Source organism: Chroicocephalus ridibundus, chromosome 1, assembly GCF_963924245.1.
Source record: "Chroicocephalus ridibundus chromosome 1, bChrRid1.1, whole genome shotgun sequence".
NCBI classification, from domain to species: domain Eukaryota; kingdom Metazoa; phylum Chordata; class Aves; order Charadriiformes; family Laridae; genus Chroicocephalus; species Chroicocephalus ridibundus.
Genome location: NC_086284.1, coordinates 96383917 through 96406399, shown reverse-complemented (window position 1 = coordinate 96406399; position 22483 = coordinate 96383917). Strand labels below are relative to the sequence as shown.

Genomic DNA, 22483 nt, shown 5'->3' with positions numbered 1-22483 from the left:
CACAATGCGCTGCCAAGTGTTGCTGATAAATGCAGCGAGAAAGCAACTAAACAGAAATGGACTTGCACGGTAAAAAGTAACAGTACCCCTGTGGTCTGATGTCCTTCTCCCTGACAAATTCCAAACGCTGGCTTCAAAGAGAGGCGATTAAAAAACTCCTCAAAGGAGCCTACAAAAATTCAAAACTAGAAGTGGAACAAAATCCAAGATTATTATTAAGACTTTTCACAAAAATAGCCACACTAGCCTAAGTAGGACAAGGCAATGTTTATCAATCCACAGACAAACAAGAGCTGCCACTTCCCCATATTCTGCTGTAAAACACACCGCATTGTCAATCATGAAACAAAATGTTTGCATTTTGAGCTTTTCTTGCCCAATCAGACACCACGAAGGCTATCAACCCCACAGATGCTCAGAAATTAAACAAGTAAATAGTTATTTCATTATGAGAATCTGCTTCTAACTGCATTTTCAACTAGAGTTTTCACACACTCTATGAGGCAATTTTTATTTTAAAACTTACCTTTAGCATACTGCCTCATGCTTTCCATATAGGCAGAGAGATTTTCTGCAACCAATGTAACTAGGGCATGATTGTGCTGAAGTTGATTGATTAAGTCATGTCGGTAAAACACATGGGGACTTCGCTGAGTTTGACTGAAATTAAAATACAAGTGTTATAAGAAAAGAGGAGAAGTCTTGCACCTAACAGTTCAGAAATCCATATATCCATATTTAGATTACAAAAGTAAATTGCAAGAGTCCAAAACCCATATGCCATGAACGCTATCAAATTCTAGAACTCAGGATAGAGTTAAAATGCCTCAGCTTCTGTATAACAGAGCACTGATCTTATCTGCATAAACAATGCAAACTTGTGCTGCTCTTCCGTGGTAGAGAGAGGAAAAAAAAAAAAAATAAAATAAAAGAGGGGTGAGGGTGGGTGGAGACAGAGAGAGGCCTTCCTGTTGTACTGCCACTCAGCTGAACCCATAGCCTGCCCTGAAGAAATATAAATGTGATTTCAGAATTCTCCTTTCCTTCAACACTTAATTAGACCCCAGAATTAGCTGAATCCATTCAGCTAACAGGTAGAAACTCTCATCCCTCCTAGGAAACAGGGGCTCCATACTAGATGACCTACAACACTCTACAGTATCACCACACCTTTAGAGAACAGCAGGGAATGCAAGAAATCCCAGCTCCAGCATCAGCTGATAATGATCTTGCAGCTGATAACCACATTTCCCTGTACATGTAACAACAACAGATAAATTGATTCACTGGGCCAAAGATCGCTGTCAATCTGGGTTTAAAAGACAGAAGCCATCAACACCCTTCCAATAATTTTGTTATCTGCAACCAACAGAATTTGGCCTGCTAAGCAGAGAGGTCTTCAGAAGATTAAATTTCGTCATACACAGAGCCTTCCAAAACAGCTTGAAAGAGGCAGTTAAAACAAAGACCCAAACATTTGTCAGAGAGAAAACAAAATGGATGGAAGCATGGAGGAAGAAAACACACAGGACTTCATACACCCAGAAAGATCATCCTGTTTTCACTTTGAGAAACTCTCCATCTCCACCAACCCTCCTTACTCAGCACAAGCCAACAGCAAAACCAGCAAAAGACTGGATGTCTCTATTTTAGTGGCTACCCAAGATGTTACCTCTAGATAGAGAGATGCATTTACAAAGGATAACAGTAAATAAGAACACTGACTACTTGGGAAATATATATGATGAAACAACTAAAGGACTAGCAGAAGCAAGATGGGGTATTTTGCTGAATCCGGCTATTGGCGTGTATTTTACATACTTAATAATATTATGCATTTGTATCAATTTTACAAAGTAGCACAAAAGGAAAGCATTATCATCAGAAGACTAAATAAATCTTCTGCACTAGGCTTTTTTTACTTTTCTCCTTTCTCAACCACATGCACAAACAGTAAATTTAGACACATGGATTCATCTTGGTTAGCAACCATTTCTAAAAGTTGAATAACTGTAAGAACCAGAGTTATGAGCTATGAATTGTTCCACAGTATGTGTGAGCAACATGTAAGATGTTATTTTGATGACCTGCTAGGATGGAGTCAATTCTCTTTAGGCACAGAAAAAAGCTGATCTGAAAAGACATTCTAGCATGCTTTCTAGAATTAAAGCAAACTCCACCTGCAACTATAGAATTATTCCTTTAACATCTAAGATTAGGCTAAATGATGTTGCCGCCACTGGAACAAATTCCTTTAGTAACAACTTCAATCTTTCATGCTTCTCAGTTAACAGCAAAACTCCTCTTCTCACGTTTCTACTAAACGGGTATCAAAAGGCGATGTATAAAAAGAAAGATTAGCGTTTTGAAATGGGTGCCAAAGTACTTCGGAAATACTAAAAAAAGGACATTTAATAGTTAGAATGCATGCTTATTTGCTAGAAAAAGATTGGCGAAGTGACAAAGGCAAAATTCTGAATAACTTAAGTGGATTTTTTAAAAAAATTATTTATCTATGCGTATAACTTGCCCAACATAATACTACACATGTAACTCAGCTTTTGAAGTTGAGAGTTCTTCTACTAGATGAATAAATGCTATGTACCATTAAAAGCAGACATTAAAGGTCCAAATAGCTGTGACCAGACCCAGCAAATTCTACTATTTAGGCTATGTTGCCTTAAAGCAGTAACAAGACCCCTAAACTCTTACAGAAGGTCTTCTCAATGTTCACTTAATTCTTCTGGGCAAGTAATTTAGGAGGCCAATCCTATACTGCTTGAATAGATACAGGCCAATCTTAAGTGCTTTGAAATTGGTCTACAAGGAGGCTCTACTTCCATTAGCCAACACAGAGAAAATTAAGATGATTAATTTTCTGTACGCTAAAGGTCAGTATGCTGAATAATGAGGTTGACTATTCCTTAACATTAATAAGTATCCTTGCACCCGTAAGAATCCTTGCACCTAAATAAGAATTATTTTCTTATGCTGTTACTATTCTGGTTAAGCTAAACTTCCCCAAACATAGAATCACAGACTCATAGAATGGTTTGGGTTGGAAGGGACCTTAAAGATCATCTAGCTCCAACCCCCCTGCCCTGGGCAGGGACACCTCCCACTAGACCAGGCTGCTCAAAGCCCCATCCAGCCTGGCCTTGAACACTTCCAGGGATGGGGCATCCACAACTTCTCTGGGCAACATGAAGCATTTCTTTGTGGTCAGAGTGTTAAATTTTGCCAAAGCAACTGTATAACCAACTCGTCACTTTGCTCAACTGCATGAATAACTAGCAACACAATTAAATCCTCCTCCTCAAAACAATCTGTACAGTGCCAATGGCATAAGATAATTTATACTTACTCTTTCCAAGAATCAGCAGCCTTAGTCATTTTGGACCAAAGTTTTAATTGCCAAATGCCAATCAACTGAACCACCCCAGAAGAGTAGTATACAGATTATGGGGTTAATGTTACACACAGAAAGCTCTGTGAAGTGTTTTTGAGGTAGTTGTTACAAACATTTGTTTTCATCTATTTCTGATCCAAATTCTAGAAGGATGCCAGAAAGTAAACTTTTAAGTCAGATAAGGTAAGCTGACAGGAACAACTGTCAACAACATCAATTTTAAGAGTTATCAGAAAACTCATAAAAATGAAAGTCACTGATTACTCCCAAAGTGATGCTTTCACTCACGAGGTTTCCCAGTCACCTGGGCAGGAACATTACCTGACTAAAAAAATTCTCTCAACAGTATCTTGCTAACAAAGGCTTCTCCACAGGAAGAGGTCCTTATAAAGTCTCTTGATTAAAACCTTTAATTCAAAGTTTACTTTTCTGACATATGTATTTTCAAATTCTGCATAAAAATGAGGGATTATCACATACTGCAATGCAGTCTTTCCTTAAATCTGAGGAATGGAAGAAATGGTCTGACAAAAAGAAAGGATGTTCAAGAGATTGAACTGTATATATTCCATACAGGGAACCTCAATTTCCACAATCAAAAGAAGTTACGTTCTTCCCAATATTAATTCAGAGCAGAAACCTAATCAGTGCCTCGAAAGAGCTCTGCTTCAATAATTACTTAAAGCAAAGCCTCTTTGTTAAGACACTGTGCTAAAAAGCATCCAACTTGAACAAGTACCACAAATAACCAGGTAGCTCCACTCGCCTAGATCTTAAAAGCATGCAAAAGGTTAAGGACTACAAGACACAGGAAACAGACTTATCTGCTAATAAGCAGGTAACTTTGTAACCTTGTTGGAAAAACCTTGAATCAATCATTAATGTGAAACTGTAAAGGATTAAAACGTCATGAAAACTGAGAAAGAACTAAATGAATAAAGAAACCTCCAGAAGCCAGGAATGCAATATTATCACAGCTCCTTAAAACGGTATCTGTCACAAGATAGCGTTTTGTAAACTGAGGGTTTATTTTTTTCAACTTTCCCTGCCTTGATCCTTCTTGTAAGCAGACTGTAATAACAACTTGATTTGAATAGTTTACCTGCTTACAAAGATTTTAAAAAAAAAAAGCAGTTATGCAACACTGATAAGCAAACAACATTTTTCTGGAGTTTGTAAAAATTCTGATGTGGATACCAAAAAATGTTAGGGACACAGAAGCTCAGATATTTCTGTAGTGGGAAGACATTTAAAATAATTAAAATAAGCACATATATTTTAACAAGTCCAAATGGACGATGGCTTTTCTTTTCTTTTTTTCTTCCTTTTAACAACACACACACACACACACATGCCACAACCCAAAACAAAACCCACAATAAAACAAACCCAATGCATTTCTAATCTCTTCCATTCAGGAGACAATCAGCAGAGTATTTTTGCCAGACAAAAAAGTCACCTTTGATTTCAAGTAAATAAACTGCACAACCTGTATAAATTTATCGTCAAAGAATAGAGATGGGTGCGTATGTTTGTGTGTGTGCATACGTACATATACGCACATAAAATATATTTATACTGTGTAGGCTAATTCCATTGTTAGGCAGGGATGCCCATGGATAACAGAAAAACAAAGCCAGATCTTCCACAAATCCAACTACTATTCTAAAAATTAATAAAAACACGTCTGAGGGAACACTTAATGCCCTCTTACTGAACCTTGGTGTCTGAATTTTTAGAGGCCATTTATACACATTAAAACAAACTCAAGAACATCTTTAAACACAGTTTATGATTTCACCTAAGCTTTCCCTGTCTCCCACAAAAAAACAATTACATTACGACTCATTCAGCTTTTAACAGACAAAATTTTACTTGCACACCATTCTTACCTCAAGTTTTGCGGTGCTTCACCAAACAAACTGCAAATTTCTCTAATTTGTTTCAGTGCAGGAATGACCCATTTGTCATTTGTGCGAAGCTCTTCTATAAAGCGATCTATCCACTGGATCTTTTGTGTATCTCGATCCTTAAAGAACAAGCATTTATAATCAAAACCAAGTATATTGCAGAAACTACTACCATGCCCTTACTTTATTTGTTTCCAAGATAGAACAGAACATACAAAGCCACACAAATACTAGATCAACTGAGTTCTGAAGCATACAAGCATAAGAAAAGAATTTGAGCAGCACTACAGGTTGGCAGAAGCTATTAGCGACTTAAAAACTCTCTGCCTTCAGGCACTCAAGCATTCAGTACCTATTTAAGAAAACATGTAGCTAGACAGGATCATCAGTGTTTAAATAATTTGCTCTTTCCCTTCTTTCATTTATTTCTACTCACTGGTAGTCAGAGTAAACCGCTATAAAATACCACGAAACAATGAGAAACTGTTTCTTAATAATTAAGAAACAAAATCTGCCAGTAGCTGTCAAGGGAGGTCATGGATTAATTTCGAACCACAATGAATTATTATTCTGGCACACTTCCACAGAGGCTTGGGTTGGGAAGGAGAGCGTGTAGTAGTTTTCACTGTCCTTTTCTAGGTCTTTTCTAATATTATAGAAGACATGTAAGGACTTACTGGGAAAAAAACCCCACCCAAACAAACTAGATAATCGAATTCAGAAAAAAGGAAAGACAGGAGGAGGGCTGCATTTTCTTTCTTCCTATTTACTTCCGTAGGGTTCTTTTCCAGTTCCTCCAATGTGGTCATTACAGTACGTCACCAATTGCAACAAGACAGGCAAGCTGATGTATTTCACTCTCTCCAATTAAAGCACAAACTGTGTTGTTATTTAAAATATGTCCCATAGCATCTTAAAAATGTTGGTGGAATAATACAAATCTATGAGAAGGAACACTTCTGTTAAATTACCAAATTCCTTGAATTTTTCACGAGGGATGGAAGGAAACTGTCAGTGACTGATTTCACAATAGAACATACCAGAGTACTCACCTGTGAACAGCTGTAATCTAAGATTTTAATATGGGCACTAAGAGCCTGGTCCATGATATCAACTGGTACATCATCACTATGAGCCAAATTCCACAAAAGGTTCAGCACTTTGTGTGCCATCACACCATCCTTGTCATCCTCCGCAAGACGACGGATTAACTCAAGTAGTTTCTCACGCTGTTTCTTGCTTGCATTTGTCCAACTTGCCTAAGAAAGATTTGATTTGATATGAAAAAGTCTTTTTTTTTTTAAATTCCACACATAACCTGCATCGCTAACAAATGATGCGACCGTAAAGAACTTTCACATTAAAAATAAATAGCATGTCAGATCAATACATGTCAGATACAACAGAATAGCTCCTCTAGTGCTTATAATTAAAGAGTATTCACCTTGACACTTTACAAAACAAAAAAAACTTCAAAGGTCACAAATATGCTTGTAAAAGTTAACTTTACCATTGACAAATTCACCAACAGGCAAAACAGAGTGGACTTAGCTGTTTCTTGCAAATGCTTTCTCAAAACTCCTGTGCTTATACTTAAAAGACTTCTTAAATAACTTATAATCAGTAAATGAGTAAAATTTCCGTATCACTGGTGCCTCTGAATCTGATTGAAACAAATGTCCTCTGCATTAAGTTAACTTTTTTCTGAGGAAGTTTCTAATATAACATTACTTCATATACATCTCTCAAGGTCAGACATGACTTGCGACAGTTACACAAACAATTCCTGAGCATTTAGTTCAGTATGTAGATTACAGGACATCAGACCCATATTTACCAAACTAGGAAACCCCCATTAATTGGAGTGCAAATTGCATGTAAGCCAAAACGTGACTATAATGCATTTGTCTAAAAATAGAAAAGTGAGTCTCCAAAGCAGGCTTGCATGTTCTAGTACAGCAGATCACTTCCTACAGGAAAACAAGCCGAACAGCACCACTACTGGAAGCTACAAATGTTAACGTCAGCACACATCAAAAGCCAGTGAATAAAATAAACTTTCAGAAACAAGTTGTTTTGCAATTTCAATCTAATCATTATATGCTTATAAACATTCAACATTATCTTCCTGAGACTGTTGCATTCTGTATCTACGTTAACCAGAGAAAAAATCATTACATGATAAAGAGGAAGCTGGGGGAGCAGGGAACGGAAGTCCTTGATCTCCTTTACTTACAGATCAAAAGTAGCAATGCGTGGTAAACTTGATGAAACCTACTCTAGAATGCTAGAAGAGAAACATTATTTACTAAACCATCAACACCTAATAATTTGGAACAAATGCAAAAAGGTATTTAAGATAAATAACTTACTTCATTTGAAAAAAATCCGATACTCCTAGGATTGCTAAATGTCACTCTAATAGTACAGGCCTCAACAGATCTGCATTACCCATAAGCATTTAAACCAGAAGACAAAACTGTCAATGAAACTTGCATAACTAGTCTTTGCCTCAGACAGGAAGGAAATCGAAAAATCTCACAATGAATGCTCATTAAAGAATAGCACAGTCTGGCATTTCTAATATTAAACGTTACAGGCTGTTGCTATATGCATTAGGAAGTCTCCTAACACAAGGAAACTGCCCATATCTAAAATAAGTAGGAAGTAGACGTTGACAGAGTCACAGATCTGTATCCAACTTCACAACCCATTTTCTGAATACAGTCAAAGCATTCATAGTTACCTTAAAACAGTCAAACAGGTGATCAAGCTGTTCAGGAGAGAAATCCCAAGCTAATTTTGCAAGGAGATCATGTACATTTTTTACAATGGCTTCATGTTTTCCTGCCTGTCAAGAAGACAAAAAGAATCCACCAACATTTGTAGCAATCCATATCAAGTCAAGCAGTGAGACATCCTACATAATTTTTACAAGACGATTGTTCAAGATGCCCAGCAAGATAAGATGATGCTGTGGCAACAGCGTGGCAAACGGAATACTTATTTCACAGGGAAGTCACAATATTTAAATTTCCCTTGTATGTGTAAGTAAGCAAGCATGCTGTGTGTGTGCACGCGAGTATTTATTTAAATACCGCAGTATCACAATATTTATTTTTCTAACAAAATCATGCTGGGACAGTAGACAATAAAGTCTAAAAGGGTATTTTAAGTTACAAAGCAGTGTTTTAATTTAATGCAGTTTTGGGGTATTGTGTGGTTTGGTTCGTGTTTGGGTTTTTTGTGTTTTTTTTTTGTTTTTGTTTTTTTTTTTTTTTTTAAAGAAAGGACTCAAAATCCACTTCCTTAGTGTGTTGAGGTGTTTTAAGCTGTAAAATAATTTTTAGTATTTCCATATAGTTTCTCAGGCTGAAGTACTAACTTTGTGCTAGTGGATTCATGAACAACTAAAGCTTTTATTACAAACAACTTGTTGGCAGACAACCTTTTTGAAGTCCAGGAGCCTATCAACTTATGAAGTCTAACAATCAAACAAGGAATGTCAAGATGTTGAGTTATATGCTAGACACTGGGGAGGCAGGGCAAGAGACTTAAGCCAAAGCATATAACCATCTGGTCTTGGGAGGTTTTTAACAGCTATGGGGAAGCCCTTAAGAACAGAAAAGGCTGGGGAAGCAGTACAAGACAGTAGGAGGAAGTAAGGAAGCTGCTGTGTGAGCTGTCAGCTTGCCGTGCTGAAACAGGGAAGTGCAAGTTCTAGTAAAATGCTCCAGAATGTAAGTAATGAGACTCCAATATCAGTTTCTGCAATTTTATTTCTTGTCCAGCTGGATCTTTCCCTGCAACTTAATGCTTGCCTTTAGAGACTTCCAACACTATTTGAGAGCACTAGCTTTGTAAGACACGAAAAAACTTTAATAAAACTTAAAACTTATGTTGCCTTCTAAAGGCAAAAGCAGTATGATTTTATTACTCTTCATAAACTACTTATTTTTATTCTAGTTGTATACAGAGATTCTCAGGGCACTTCTAAACCGTCAACTGTAAATTTGCGCATGCTCACGCTCTAAACCCAGGCAGTAACATAACGGCTCCAGCCTGAAAGCAAAACCACACCATTGCTGCCACTGAGTCAGAGCTAAAATAGCCTGCCTGTTATATAAAGCTACACAGTAAATCAACGCCTCGCTACTGAATTTCATGCTCCAGCTGCTCTTAGAAGCAGTCATTTAATAAGAACTTCTGAAAACTACTAAACACAGGGAGTAGTGAATACTCCATGGTAAAAGTCATTCTGTATTAGCAGATTTTGGTATTCTTACCTTTTAGTCTATTTTAATACCATGGCCAAAGCCACAGTGCAACCATCTACCTGAATAATACTTACTGAATTCAACTTTCACATAGAAGAAAATACAGGGCAAAACTGCAGCAAGTGCACTGTCACAACTACCTAACTGAAAGCCAGCTATTTCAGAGCACGGGAGATTTACTCCTAATTTTTTTTTTTTTTTGCAGTTGTTGGGCTGGACTATGCCTATCTTTTAAGGGTTGCACCACTTGTTCACACTTCTCTGGAAAGGCTAAAAAGTTTGGCTTAAACTAGCTTATCCACATGTCCCATTTCCAGGAACTATGACTAACACAATTGCTTGGAAGACTTTTTTCCAAATTTCAGATTTTTTTTTCTTGTAAAACGTGAGGCTCCAATATAGCTAATACAGGCTTACTAACAGCAAACTAACTTCTCGTAGTTTTTTCCCCCCACAGACTTCTTATAAAAAGAGTCTGGAAAGGTCTACAGACCACAAGCTGAAAACTAACAGTATGATCCCAGACCTTAATTCAGGTAATATGTGTATTACTTTGTTACATTATGACATTTTCTAAACAGGACTTAGGGCTAACAAGAAAATATTTACTTTCTTGAGTTTTGGCCTGTGCAGTTACTATCATGCTGGAACTGAAGTCTAGAGATTATGAAGTTAGTTGAAACAGCAGAGATCTCAAGTCCCAAGTCCACTTAAGCCAAACCTTACAGTCTCAGAAGAACATGAACGCACGTTATCTAGGGATATAATACTACCCAATGCCTGTATTAACCTTTGTCATGGTTTAAACCCAGCTGGCAACTAAGCACCACTCGCTCACTCCCCACCCCACAATGGGATCAGGGAGAGAATCAGAACAGCAGAAGTGACAAAACTCATTTGTTGAAATAAAGAGTTTAACAGGTAAATCTTTTGCTTTACCTACATAGGCCCATGTAAGCTAATATGAAGAAATTTAACCCTATTCCTGCCAAAACCAGTATAGCCCTTTATCTTGGAAATTGGATTTAGCTTTCCCACACTTGAAAGACTGGCCTAAAGGCTTACTTGTACAATTAAGTTAGAGTTTCACTACCAATTACTTATGAACAAGGATATATGTACTTATGCTTGTTTCTATCCTAAAATGTCCTTTTATTTTCTGTCTACTCAATAATTAATAATGATTTTGTCTATTCAGCTGCCCTTTATGCATGCTAAACTCATGCAGCGCACAGTTCGGAAGGCCAGCTTCACCAATCATTTAAGTAAACAAGCCAATATTGCAAAACTTATAATTTTTCAAAAACAATCATTACAACAGAAGGGAAAGAATTTGCTGTTAAACAACTTCTAGAAGAGTCATTATGATAAACCTTATTAATAGCACTCTGCCCAGGAAAAATGTATACAACTGCAGTGAACTCAGAGATTAGCAATACATATTCTTAATGTATTTTAAAATATTAAGCCATAACTTATCATGTTCTTTCATAATCTAGACTTTGCTCAACATTGCAGCTACCTTATTATTTCAAAAGACTAATCTTTCCACTATGTTCTGAACTCTTCCTTTAGACTTTATATACATGTGTAGTTGATCCCTTCTACTGAAGACATTTGAGTAGACGATTTTGAGATCCAGGACCCCAAAAAAGAATACCATTTGATTTCAAAATTTTATTTACTTTTGTCTAACACCAAGCATAAGAAGGACAAGTTGTCGTCCTCTCAATACATGACACACAACAAGATCCCTCCTGCACAGCAGCAGACAAGCAGTTGAACTCCTTACCTGTGCAGCCCAAATGTTGTCAAGATCCTGCAAAGTGAGGGCTTTCTCTTTGATGACAAAACGAAGAATTTTCTCTAACTTCTCTACATATTGAGGTTGATGAAGACTATCTCTCAACACAATTGACAAAATATTATTCTGCTGGATCCATTCCTGAATATAAAAAGAAAGTAGTGCCATCTCAAATTAACTGAAGTGCTGTGACTGATACTTAAGCTAAAAAGAAAAATTATAGCCTGTTACAGATTAATGACTTTACAGACAATATTCTAATTGGGAGAAGTGAGAAAGATGCAGCACAAGAGGAAGGTATTTATCTCTAACTTTCATTTCTTCTTTAAAAAAAAGAAATCAGCATTTTAAATAATCAAATATGCTAGTCACTGTGATATCTTAAGGGGAAATATTTTTTCAGGCATATTAAAATCATGAACTTAGAGTATAAAAATGTTCAAACAGCTTCAAACATAAAAAGCCAATGGGAAGAATAACTCTTCTATTCAAGGAACACAATTTGTCTCTTCCAACTCACAATCAGTAAGTACCAAAACCATACCGTTTAAGACACTTCTAGCTCTACTGACATGCCTACAGCATACCACATAAAAAGGACATAAGCAAGGACTGAACTATATTAAGGTTTGATTATTTAAGTACTGCCACTTATAGAGTTTTTTCTTAAATGTTTCTAATCGAATTAGAGGCAAATATTCAAGCCTTATTTAAGTAGATGCAATTTTTTTCAGTGGTGTCATTGACACAGTCAGATTAGGGTCATGTAATTTTTGTTCTGACTGAAGCAAAGCAGTGTGTGCTTTGAGCACTGAAAAAGAAAACAAACATACACAGCATCATACCTTCCAACAGCGTCCTTGATTATAGACTTAAAATATTCAAGCTAGCCTCATGAAATACTTAAATCTAGAAGTTTTCATTAGAAACAGAGGTCTTCTGAGTATGTAAAAAGAGAGACCTATTTCCTCCCATTGCTTTAGAAAGTCAAACTGCAGTCTTTTTTTTTTGTCATCAGTCCTTCTGCAGATTATAAACGTCACAACAGGTAGCCAGTCACAAAGATGGGGCAGAACAGTGCAAAAATCACTTAACACAATTAAATTTCATAAAGCTGAACAGAAGACTGTCCTTACTTTAACTTTATAAACGCTCATTTTAATAGTTCCCTGCATATGCACTCAAGCATGAGACAGTAGTCAAAGTATGTAAATAAATAAATAAATAAAATAAAAATGTGGTATCTAGAACTTCCTATACCAAAGAATCCAGCTTCTGAAATGTGAAAAGCAGAGCAGTCACTTAGAACTCTAAGGAGAACAAGTTACTTGAAGCACAAAAACCAGACTAAATTCTTATTCAAACGAACATTCAATTTTTAGGTACAGTGGTACTAAAGTTCATTTAAATAAGGATCTAGTCTGGTTTTTTGTTTTGTTTTTTTTTGAACACTATATAAATCCCATACTATTCATGGATCCATTTTTAAAGCATGTTTTTAGCAGCCCTGAAAATAATTCTCAAACAGATGAAACAAATACAGCAATTTTTCACAGAAGGGCTACTATTAAAACGACTTAGTACCATTACATGATACTTACTGTTTATAACATTAGATACGAAAATTAATGGTGTGTGCAGGATCCATAATATAGCTACTTCTACAAGTAAAGTAATAAGGAGGAAGAAAATATACTCAATGAATTTCGGTGAAGAGGAGAACTTACTGCCATTCTTTCAGCTGTAAGCCATTCTTCCTCTTCAGGATTACCGTGCCGATGAGTATAATACGACACACTAGATATTACTTTGTTAACTTCATTTAGTGCATTCATTTTACCATTGAAAGAAGAAATTTGTAACAACCTGTAAAAGAAATTAAATGTAAGAAATGTGAAAAAAAGTCAGAAGTAGCATATCATATTAGGAGTACCATCTTACCTAAGTATCATTTTTAACCTAAATATTTCTAAGTTTTTTACAGTTTCTTCTTGTCCTGGAACTCTTGAAGCTAAGTTCTTTAGAGATTTGATTATCATGGACAGAGCATCGTTTTTGGCTTCATTCTTTGCTTCTTTTTTCAGTTCATCATCTGTTAAATTTTCTAAAAATTGTGGAACCATTTCTATAATTGGAAGGAAGTATTTCTTCACTGTATGCAATGTTAGAAATTCGTAACATTGTCCAAATGGCCTAAAAAGAAAGAAAAAAAGGGATCAAATTGCCATAATTGGTAGCTGTATAATATGAAGATAGTAAGGAGCAATTAATTCAAGAAACTGAAGTCTATTTACAAGCACATGAAATGTTGAAGGTAAACACAACTAGTTTAAACAGATGGAGTGAGGGGAAGTGCTTCAAGAAAAGAGTAAGCTTTGCGCTAACATAATATTTTACTTAGTCCCAACTTTGAAATACGTGAATTATTATTTTTAAAAAACTTACTTGATAAGAGCTGCAATTATCTGAACATTCAATGCTGATCCACTCATGAAGCGATCATGCAAGATCTGAAATCCATTTAATGTGCCAAACTTGTTGATAAGATCTACTAGCCAACCCTGCAATATAATAAAGTTATTTTATGACATCAACAGATTACAATCTAGAAAGACTTTCAATTAGCTGTCAGTAACAAAACTAGCTTTTAAAAAGTCCTTACACAATAAAATGCTAGAAAGTAACAGAACTGACATGTGAACTTGTCTATATAGTTTAAATATTCTGTTTTAAGGAAATGCTTAGAAATAGGCAACGCAATCTTTCCCATTATGTCAAAAAACAAGTGCTGTATATTAGTTATTCAAAGAATTTTATCATAAATATAGCATTAAAAATTACTATGCTTCAGGTTCATCTTGGGCTGCTAAGTTACTACAGAAAGCATAATGATTCCAGTATGTTTTCTAGCCCTGTATGCAATAATGCTGCATATAAAAGCAGTAAGAAGGCAAAGTAACATTCTTCTAAACACAGTTAGCAATGCAAGGAAGCCGAAGGACATAGAGTTATTTATCTTTGGTTCTTGCATATCCATAGCTAGCAGTTCTACTAAAAAGAAAAACAAAAAAGGAAGAAACAAACAAAAATATAATTTGGTTAGCTCCTGAAGTTGTGCTCCCAATGGCATTGGTATAATTTTGAAAAATTCAGACCCCAGAACAGATTAGTAAATCTGCACCATCAGTTAAAAACAAACAAACCACAACCAAAACAAAAACCCCACCAACAAAAAGCCACCATCCAAAAAAACCCACCAAACCAAAACAAAAATAAACAAAACCACACTGACACTGGTATACCATGTCCAATTAAAAACATTTCTCCCGTCATTGGGAACTACAAGAAGAGGGAGAGAAAATTCCTGCTTTATCACATAATCTCCTCCTCAAAATATGTCACCTACAAATTCATGTTAAGTGAGAAGTCCATCAACTGGCAAATACAAGCACGCCAATTAAAATAGTAGGAATGGCATTCCAATAGAGTTGTGCCAGCTTACCACAGAAACACATGACAGTTCACTGTGGACCGAAGACTGAAAGAGTTAGAAGGGGAAATTTAAGTGATCATGATTTAATGTACAAGTCAAAAGCTGCAGAACATCTTCGTGATATAAAGAATGAAGGGCTTTTTTTTTCCCCTCTAAAAACACTTCTCTATGTAATTAGGTAATGCTGCATAAAATTAAAAATATAGGTCTGAAAATGCTCTCATACCTTTGGTGATCGTGGGTCAGGAGGACGGGCATAAAGTTCATCTTCAGCGAGCTGGACTCCTGCAGGAACTGTTTCTGAGGGACGAGTACCATTGTATAGATGGAATTTGCAGTGAGGATTTAAGGCCATGGCAAGAAGTTCAAGAAGGGGAAACCAATCTTGGGACAGCTTGGCCACACATAATTCCACTAGTCGATGAGTGTTGTTAATAATACATCTCTATTAAGAAAAAATCAATAAGAATGTGGCAGATGACTATGATGAGTATGAACTATAAACTCTGCACCATTTCTAGCTAGCATGAAGAGTTGCGTAAGAGTTTGACAATATCATATTTTAATTTGTACTTCCTCCAATAAAGGCTTTAAACTATCTGTTTTCAGCTAAAAATTAAGTTTAGGAAAAAGACATAAATATTTTTGGTTGAGACATTCACGAACCACCACTGAACTATTAACTTTTCCTTCCTTCACCCATTTCTCTCACAGATTTCAATGTGCTTATGAAGATCTTCACAGTTTCTAATTTGGCATGTGATTAGGTGTCCAACAGGTAGTTTTTATATTCAAACAGCTGCTACAAACATTCAGAAATTAGCAGGTTGCTAAAAGCTGTTACTAAAAAAGCAAGTTTTCATGTTCTAGCATGCCCATAAAAACAAGCAGGTCTCTAGACACCTGGCTGAAGACAGCATGCCTAACAAGAGCTGCATTACCGAACATACAAAGTTCAGTTCCTCCCCATATCAGCTCTCACGTTTTATTTCCTTCCAAAAACACCAGAGGCAATAAGATGAAACAATGATAGGATGACTTTTTTCCCCTCCCAAGAGCCATGTATACAAGAGTTCTCCTAGTTCTCTGTTGAGATGAGTTTCTAAGATGAGATTCAGTCTCTGCAGTCTCCTCATAGTCACAAAAAGGCAGTCTCATTCCTCATTTAAATTACTATGCTTTTCAGAAACGCAACTTTAAAAAACTCACATGAATCTCAAACTTCCAGCCGCTCACTGCCTCATCTGTAAGGATTTTTGTGAAAGATATTGTTAACCCATCTCGAAAAAATCGCTGGCATGCTTCACTTTTGACATCAAGGCCTATTTTAAAACAGAAAAGAAAAAAACCAAACTATTAGATATGCATTTTCATTAGTTACACGAACTTCTAAATATTGAAAGCAGTGATTTGGACTTCAAAGGTTTGGTGTTCAAAGGTTCAGAATTATTTTAAAAAGAGAAGCCTTGGATGAAGACAAACTTAAGTAAACCTGAATGCACAAAACCCTGATGGATTAATGTTCTAGTAAAGCCACCTCAAAAACTGCACTCCTTTAGATAATTTTTAAATTATTTTAAAAGCATGTGATAGGGTGGGGATTTTTTCCATCCTTCTAACACTTGAAGAGAGAGTAGCAAAAATAAGTAAAATCTTTATCTTCCATTCTTCTGGTATACGTGCATTTATGTTCTTCTCTTATTTGGTTGCTACCAGTAAAACTCAGTGAATGAAGAGAAGAAAGGGTGAGACCTGCACAGCTTCCCAGACACAATAAACCTGCAAAAATAAACATGAATTCTTCTGTCTCTCACCCTTACTTAAGTACATTTTCTTTTAATACTGCTGCCAGTACCCAACACACTAGACCCCAAAACTGTTGTAAGCCTTTGCAGCCGCCATTTGTCAAGTTTAAAATTAAAGAACAGTAGCCCATACTTTTCTTTTGGCCATTTTAAAACTCTGCAGTTATTTATAACCCAGTATTTCAAGAAATGTGTATTTCCCCTTCAAAAGTTCAGTTAGAAAATCTAAATAGCGTTAAAAGTCAAGAGAAAAATATATTAAACATGTACCAGTACATACTGGAGACAATGAAAGCCATTGGGCACATTATACAAAGAAAACTGTGACCTGCCTGCACTGTTTCTTTACAGAACAAGTTTAATTTTGGATCAGAGAACCTTAGCATTCAACAAGCCTACAGTGCCCAGATTCACAAAAATTACTGCTGCTGCCACGCCCCAATCGTGCCCCTCCCCGCCCCACAACTTCCTTAATGAGACATCCTGGTAGTAACTTCCACTGGTTTGGGAAGGATTGATTTAGGTTATCAAATTCAACTTCCGCATAGCCACGAACAGCTGTACAACAGAGGTTCCTTTCAGAAGTGGTCACAGAACATCTGCCCTGCTTTTTAGTAAATACCATGAAAGCTCTCCAAACTCCTGTAACAGGGCTTGCTAGCCTGTACTCACACGGTGCCTGCAGCTCTCAAGCAACTCAAAGTAGGAATCTTTGGAGAGCTCCTGTCACCTCCTTGAAAACTACTCCAGTGTTCCCTCTTTTTATCACTAAGTACATGATATACACTACACGGCCAATTATAAAAAAACTCCACATTATCTTCCTATGTAACTTGCAGTCTGGAGAGATGACATCCTTACGCTATATAGTAAGTGCTAAGACCAATAACAAAAGGCCATAAGCCACAGCAATAAGTACACGACAAAAGAAGAGAAGAGAGATGGAGACCGCCTAAAACTCAGGGCTTTGTAGTAAACAAAGGACTTTGTTAAATTAACTCTTCAAGCCAGTAAAAATGACAATTTCACCCTATACAAAACAGAAGATAGGGAAGGCATCCAACAGGATCAACTTGACCTAGGGGAAACATTCCTTTCTGAACCCAAATGTAACAGTCAACTTAATTCTTGAATACAACTTTAAAGCAGGCACTCAAGTGATTTTAATGCTCCTTAAGAGTACCAGTACACTGCACTGAAATATCTCTTAAACTTTCAAGGATTTCTTGGAACGTATTCCCCCACAGTGGTTGGCCAGCTTCAGTCAGCAAGACATTTCAAACCAAGTTCAGGAATACCAAAACAGAGTATGTTTCAAAATACTTTGTTCTTTCTGTACTTCACTGAACTTGGAAGATGTAGAACCTTAGATGATACCTGTATGACTCCTGCATCTACAGTCACCTTCTACCTTCTCCCACAATGCTGCATACCACTGAAACAACAAATGACACTTGCAGAAGGAACCAAAGCCAGGTGTCTGCAAGGAGCAGAGTATTATCAAAAGCAGAGTACAGGAGTCCTGGAAGACAGCAGGTTAGGAGAGGAAGCAAGAGTAATCCAAAAACAGTGAGAAGAAAAATGGTAATTACACTAGACAACTGGCAACTACTGCTTGAATCAAATTCTGTATCACTAACTCTTAGGCAAGACCACAAGCAGGCATTTTTCTCACTGTTGTCCAAATTCTGAGGGCAGAGAAGGATAAGGAAGAATGCAAGAGATAAATAAGTGCATGGAGCCCTGAGCTAAGTATTTAGAGAAAAGTTAGAGAAATGGATTATGCAGTGAGAAAAAGTAGATACAAAAAGAAAAGGCAATGTGCAACATACAGTATACAGGAGCTGCAATTAGGGTATTAGAGGAAGAACAGAAGGCTATTTGATTTCTGTACCTGTGCTTAAAGGCGGTCAATTTGCCAGATAAACCACACAGAGTGTATTAACACTGCCCTAAGAGCAGAAACATTCTGGGTCCACAAAACTTGTCAGTCCAGAAGCAACTGTAGATGAACAAACTGATGCATCTGAAGGGTAATCAACAGTATAGGGTTGGACCACCAAGGCCCCAAGCAAAATCACCCAGCTCTTCTTCTCCAGGACGCTGGATTACACAACTTTGTTGCTGCAACCCCAGAGCTGAGCTGGCTCCATACACTGTTGTCATTCTGTGCCAGTGAAGCCCCCCCAGACCTGGAGCCTCAGGAAGCACAGCAATTTCATCAGCTTGGTAAGGGCTGGCTCAGACCCTGCAGAACTGACAGTGACCTGAAGCTAATGAGCTGTAGGGAAACCCACACTTGCCCATGGGCACAGTGGCTATGCATGGCACTCACAGATTCTGGAAGACTTTCAATAACTCTTAATCATCAGGAGTATGAGAGTCCTTCTACACCAAGACACTGAACTGGCCCTGCTGTAGTTCATTTCACTGAATTGGTTCTAGCCAAAGCACCTGGCTAAAAAACTTTGGAACATGACCACACAAATCTGACATCCTTGCTTTAGATAGATGGCTAAAAATAAACATTTCAAGAAAATGTAGAAGATACAGCTTCATTAAGGACTAAAGAGTGGTCCCACAGAAATGCAGATGGATCATCAAGAGAGAGATGGTCCTTAGAGAGAATGCTGGAAACAATTCCCATAATTGGGCTGCCTAGATTTTGGATGCATGTGTGCCCATGCACGCAAACGCCTTTTTTTTTTTTTTTGAGGGTCTAGGGCCTGCCCCTACTCTTTCCCACTCTGTAAGCCTTTGTAATTCATCAAAAACAAAGATTTGTGATCAAGGTTGAAGGTTTAAGTTGTGCAGTGAAATCTCTTCAGTTTAAATAAGCTACAAATTCTAAAAGTTGCCTTGCATCTTGCTTGTGTGTGTCACATTGGAAAGTTCTGGCAGCATGTTGAAAATTTAATGTAAACATTAGGAGCAATAAAATCCACAACAAAGGTGGAACAGTGCAGAGTTGTTGAGGGGATTTTAAAACAAAGAGTGGAGAATATTCTAGCCTATTAAAAAAACAAAAACAAACTTCTTTTTTTTTAAATTTATAGCATCCAACTCACTCTGACATTTATTTCTGGAGCAAATCTCATTACTCAAAACATTTCGTAAGTATTCCAGAATTATTGTGAAGATAAACATCAGTCTTAGTATTATTCGCTATTTTTCAAATAGGTTTTCTTCTATAAGCAAATAACTCCAGACTATCATTTGATAGTCTCATGCCTTGCTTAATGAAGAATAATACATTGATGTCTACAGATAAAAAGATAATCTTCCATAAATAAATGCATCTGCCAGGAATAATGCAAGTCACAGTCCAGACAGGATTCACACTATTCTGTCAAATTTGCTCCTCGCACTTGAAGGTGGTAATAATGACATTTAATTCTTATGACTACTTTCAATTCAGTTATGTCCCTTTTCAATTTCAGTTCCTGAAAAGATTTAAAGAGGACACAAATATCACTCTTATTTTATAGATAGGGTCACAAAGACAGCAGTTACCCCAGAGGCACTCAAGAATGCCAATGGCCACTGGCAAAGTTATGAATAAAAGCTACTTAAGAACTCTAACCACTAGAAAATGATGCTTGACAAAAAAATTTTATGGGCTCTTTTTAGGTTTTGTCACTTCACAATCTAAATGAGTTACAGATTGCAATATAGAATTTACGTAATTCAACAGCTGGTTATTTTTCAATTTCTCCTTTCAATTCTTCCCTTTTAAAACAGAACTCAGATTAAGAAAAATGCCCATAGATAGCAAGGTGTCCAATTTTAGATCTTACTAAGATAATGGAACACATTTTCAATCTATTAAAAAATGTACACAACAGAATCATTTATATTACTTCTCTACACACGGCTCTGAAACAGTGTCCGCCAAGTTCTGAGCTAACCAGTGTCAGTCACACCAAGTGAGCACCCCATTACGTTCCTTGAGTACTGACGGTTATTTAAAAAAGAACCACCTGAGCCATCATGTAACTTCAAGTAGCGAGGAAAAAAAAATCTAGAATGTAACTGCAAAGATAACAGTTAAACAACTACTTCTAACACTTTCCTTGTTTTCCCCTTAGTCAATAATCCTTGTGTACGTACACACATAGGAATTCACGTAGAAGGCAAGAGGAAGAATAATTAAATAACAACGCAGAAGTCCTTTCCAGAATTGGACATCAACAACTTAATAAAAATCAAAGTGCATAAAGCATATGAACAGATTTCCATTGTTTCTCACAACCTGAAGACGAAAAAGAGAAGACTTTTTGTTTGGGAACTTTCAACTAAATCTGATGCTTTGGAGAATTATGGTGATGTTAGGAGTAGCCAAAAATCTCATTCTGCTCTTATTACTTCATTGCATTGACAGTTTTTTGCTTTTGTTTTTTTAAAAAGATGACTTAACAGCTGGCAGTACGTACATCTCCTCTCTCACAGATCACAAGCACTATTCCAAGAGCCCAGACACAGAGATGGCTGCATTTTCTTTCCGTGAGTCGGCATCTGTTTTGCTCCTGAAGAGATGGGATCACTTGAAAATTCTACACTCACCTTAAGATTCCTGCCAAAACTAGCTACATGTAAAGAAGGCAATTCCAAGCGCAACTACAGCTGATAAATCAGTGTTGGCAACATCTCATTATCCTATTTTGGATCACAAGGGTATACCCTAACCTTTGTTTCTCCAGAGGCTGCTCCAAAGCAAAAAAGACTTACAGAAAACAACTGAGATAACTCAGAATATTATGACCACAACCAGCTGTTTATTCTTAAAACTGCCTAAGAATAACTTTTATTAACATGAAAATGAAGTTGTCCTGGTGCAGCTATGCAAAAGTCATGAACAGGCACTTTGTATGTCACTGTATTTAAAACACAGCTAGCTGGTAAGCGTAGATCTCCCAGAAAAATATTTTGATTTGACTTCTGGTATTACTCAAATACTGGGGCAACAAATACTAACTGAAACAGGAGACCAAAACAACTTTCCAGAACACATGACAAATTTGTCAATCTGACTAGTACAATTTAGCAAACACATGCACAGTCCTGATACGGAACCCTCCTACTTCCAAGCAAGTCAGACACAGCAAGCAATATGGTAGAATTATTAGTCTAAGTCACGCTGTTCAAAATTCTAACTTTTCTCTTATATTCTTAAAAGTATGTATGTGCCAAATTTGAACAAAAATTTATGGCAAGGCATTTGGAAAGCTAGATTAGTAACTTCTTTTTTAAAAAAACAGAATTCTTTTGAGTTTTAGTACCTGTTATAAAGACCAAATCCCTTGGGTCTGATATCAAAGTGAATATAGAAAACAGGTAGGACAGGAATGACAAGATTTTTATTGCTGTGAGCTTATTCAACCTCCCTGCTCGTGCTAAGCCACCTAATTTCTACCGACATTGATGGCTTTTTAAAATTTCTGATCTACAAAGGTTCTGCATACCACTCTGACACAATCTTCAGGACCAGGGTTGTAACAGAAACAATGAAGAATTTTTAAGCCTCTACCAAGGATTCAAAACAACAAGAAAAGATTTTACACACTGGCCCAATAATCATTGTCTTTTCAGCTTACCTTTTTTACTTAGGTCAATAGCAGCTTCTAGAAGAACTTCTAATTCCCCTTTCGGCAATACAGGAACAACCCATCGAGGCCTATATTCAAAAACAAAACAAACAACTCTGTATTTCAATTGTGCTTCTTAAAAATCAAGAGTCCTCGCCCCTTTGTAATGCTTTTAATATAGGGTAAGAATATACATTTTT

The 22483-nt window shown here is 36.7% G+C and overlaps 1 protein-coding gene across 3 annotated transcripts in view; it reads right to left on the bottom strand.

Moving 5' to 3' along the window:
* The window catches only part of USP9X (ubiquitin specific peptidase 9 X-linked), a 103974-nt gene that overhangs the window by 53780 nt on the left and 27711 nt on the right, over positions 1-22483 (bottom strand). For all 3 annotated transcript variants that reach the window (XM_063344002.1, XM_063343984.1, XM_063343993.1), the window contains exons 4-14: positions 22293-22372; positions 16103-16215; positions 15120-15338; positions 13846-13961; positions 13342-13593; positions 13128-13266; positions 11389-11541; positions 8066-8170; positions 6372-6578; positions 5302-5438; positions 527-660 (exon numbers count right to left, since the gene is read on the bottom strand). In XM_063344002.1, the coding sequence (XP_063200072.1) occupies positions 527-660; positions 5302-5438; positions 6372-6578; positions 8066-8170; positions 11389-11541; positions 13128-13266; positions 13342-13593; positions 13846-13961; positions 15120-15338; positions 16103-16215; positions 22293-22372 (1655 nt within the window). The remainder of the gene's footprint in view (positions 1-526; positions 661-5301; positions 5439-6371; positions 6579-8065; positions 8171-11388; positions 11542-13127; positions 13267-13341; positions 13594-13845; positions 13962-15119; positions 15339-16102; positions 16216-22292; positions 22373-22483) is intronic.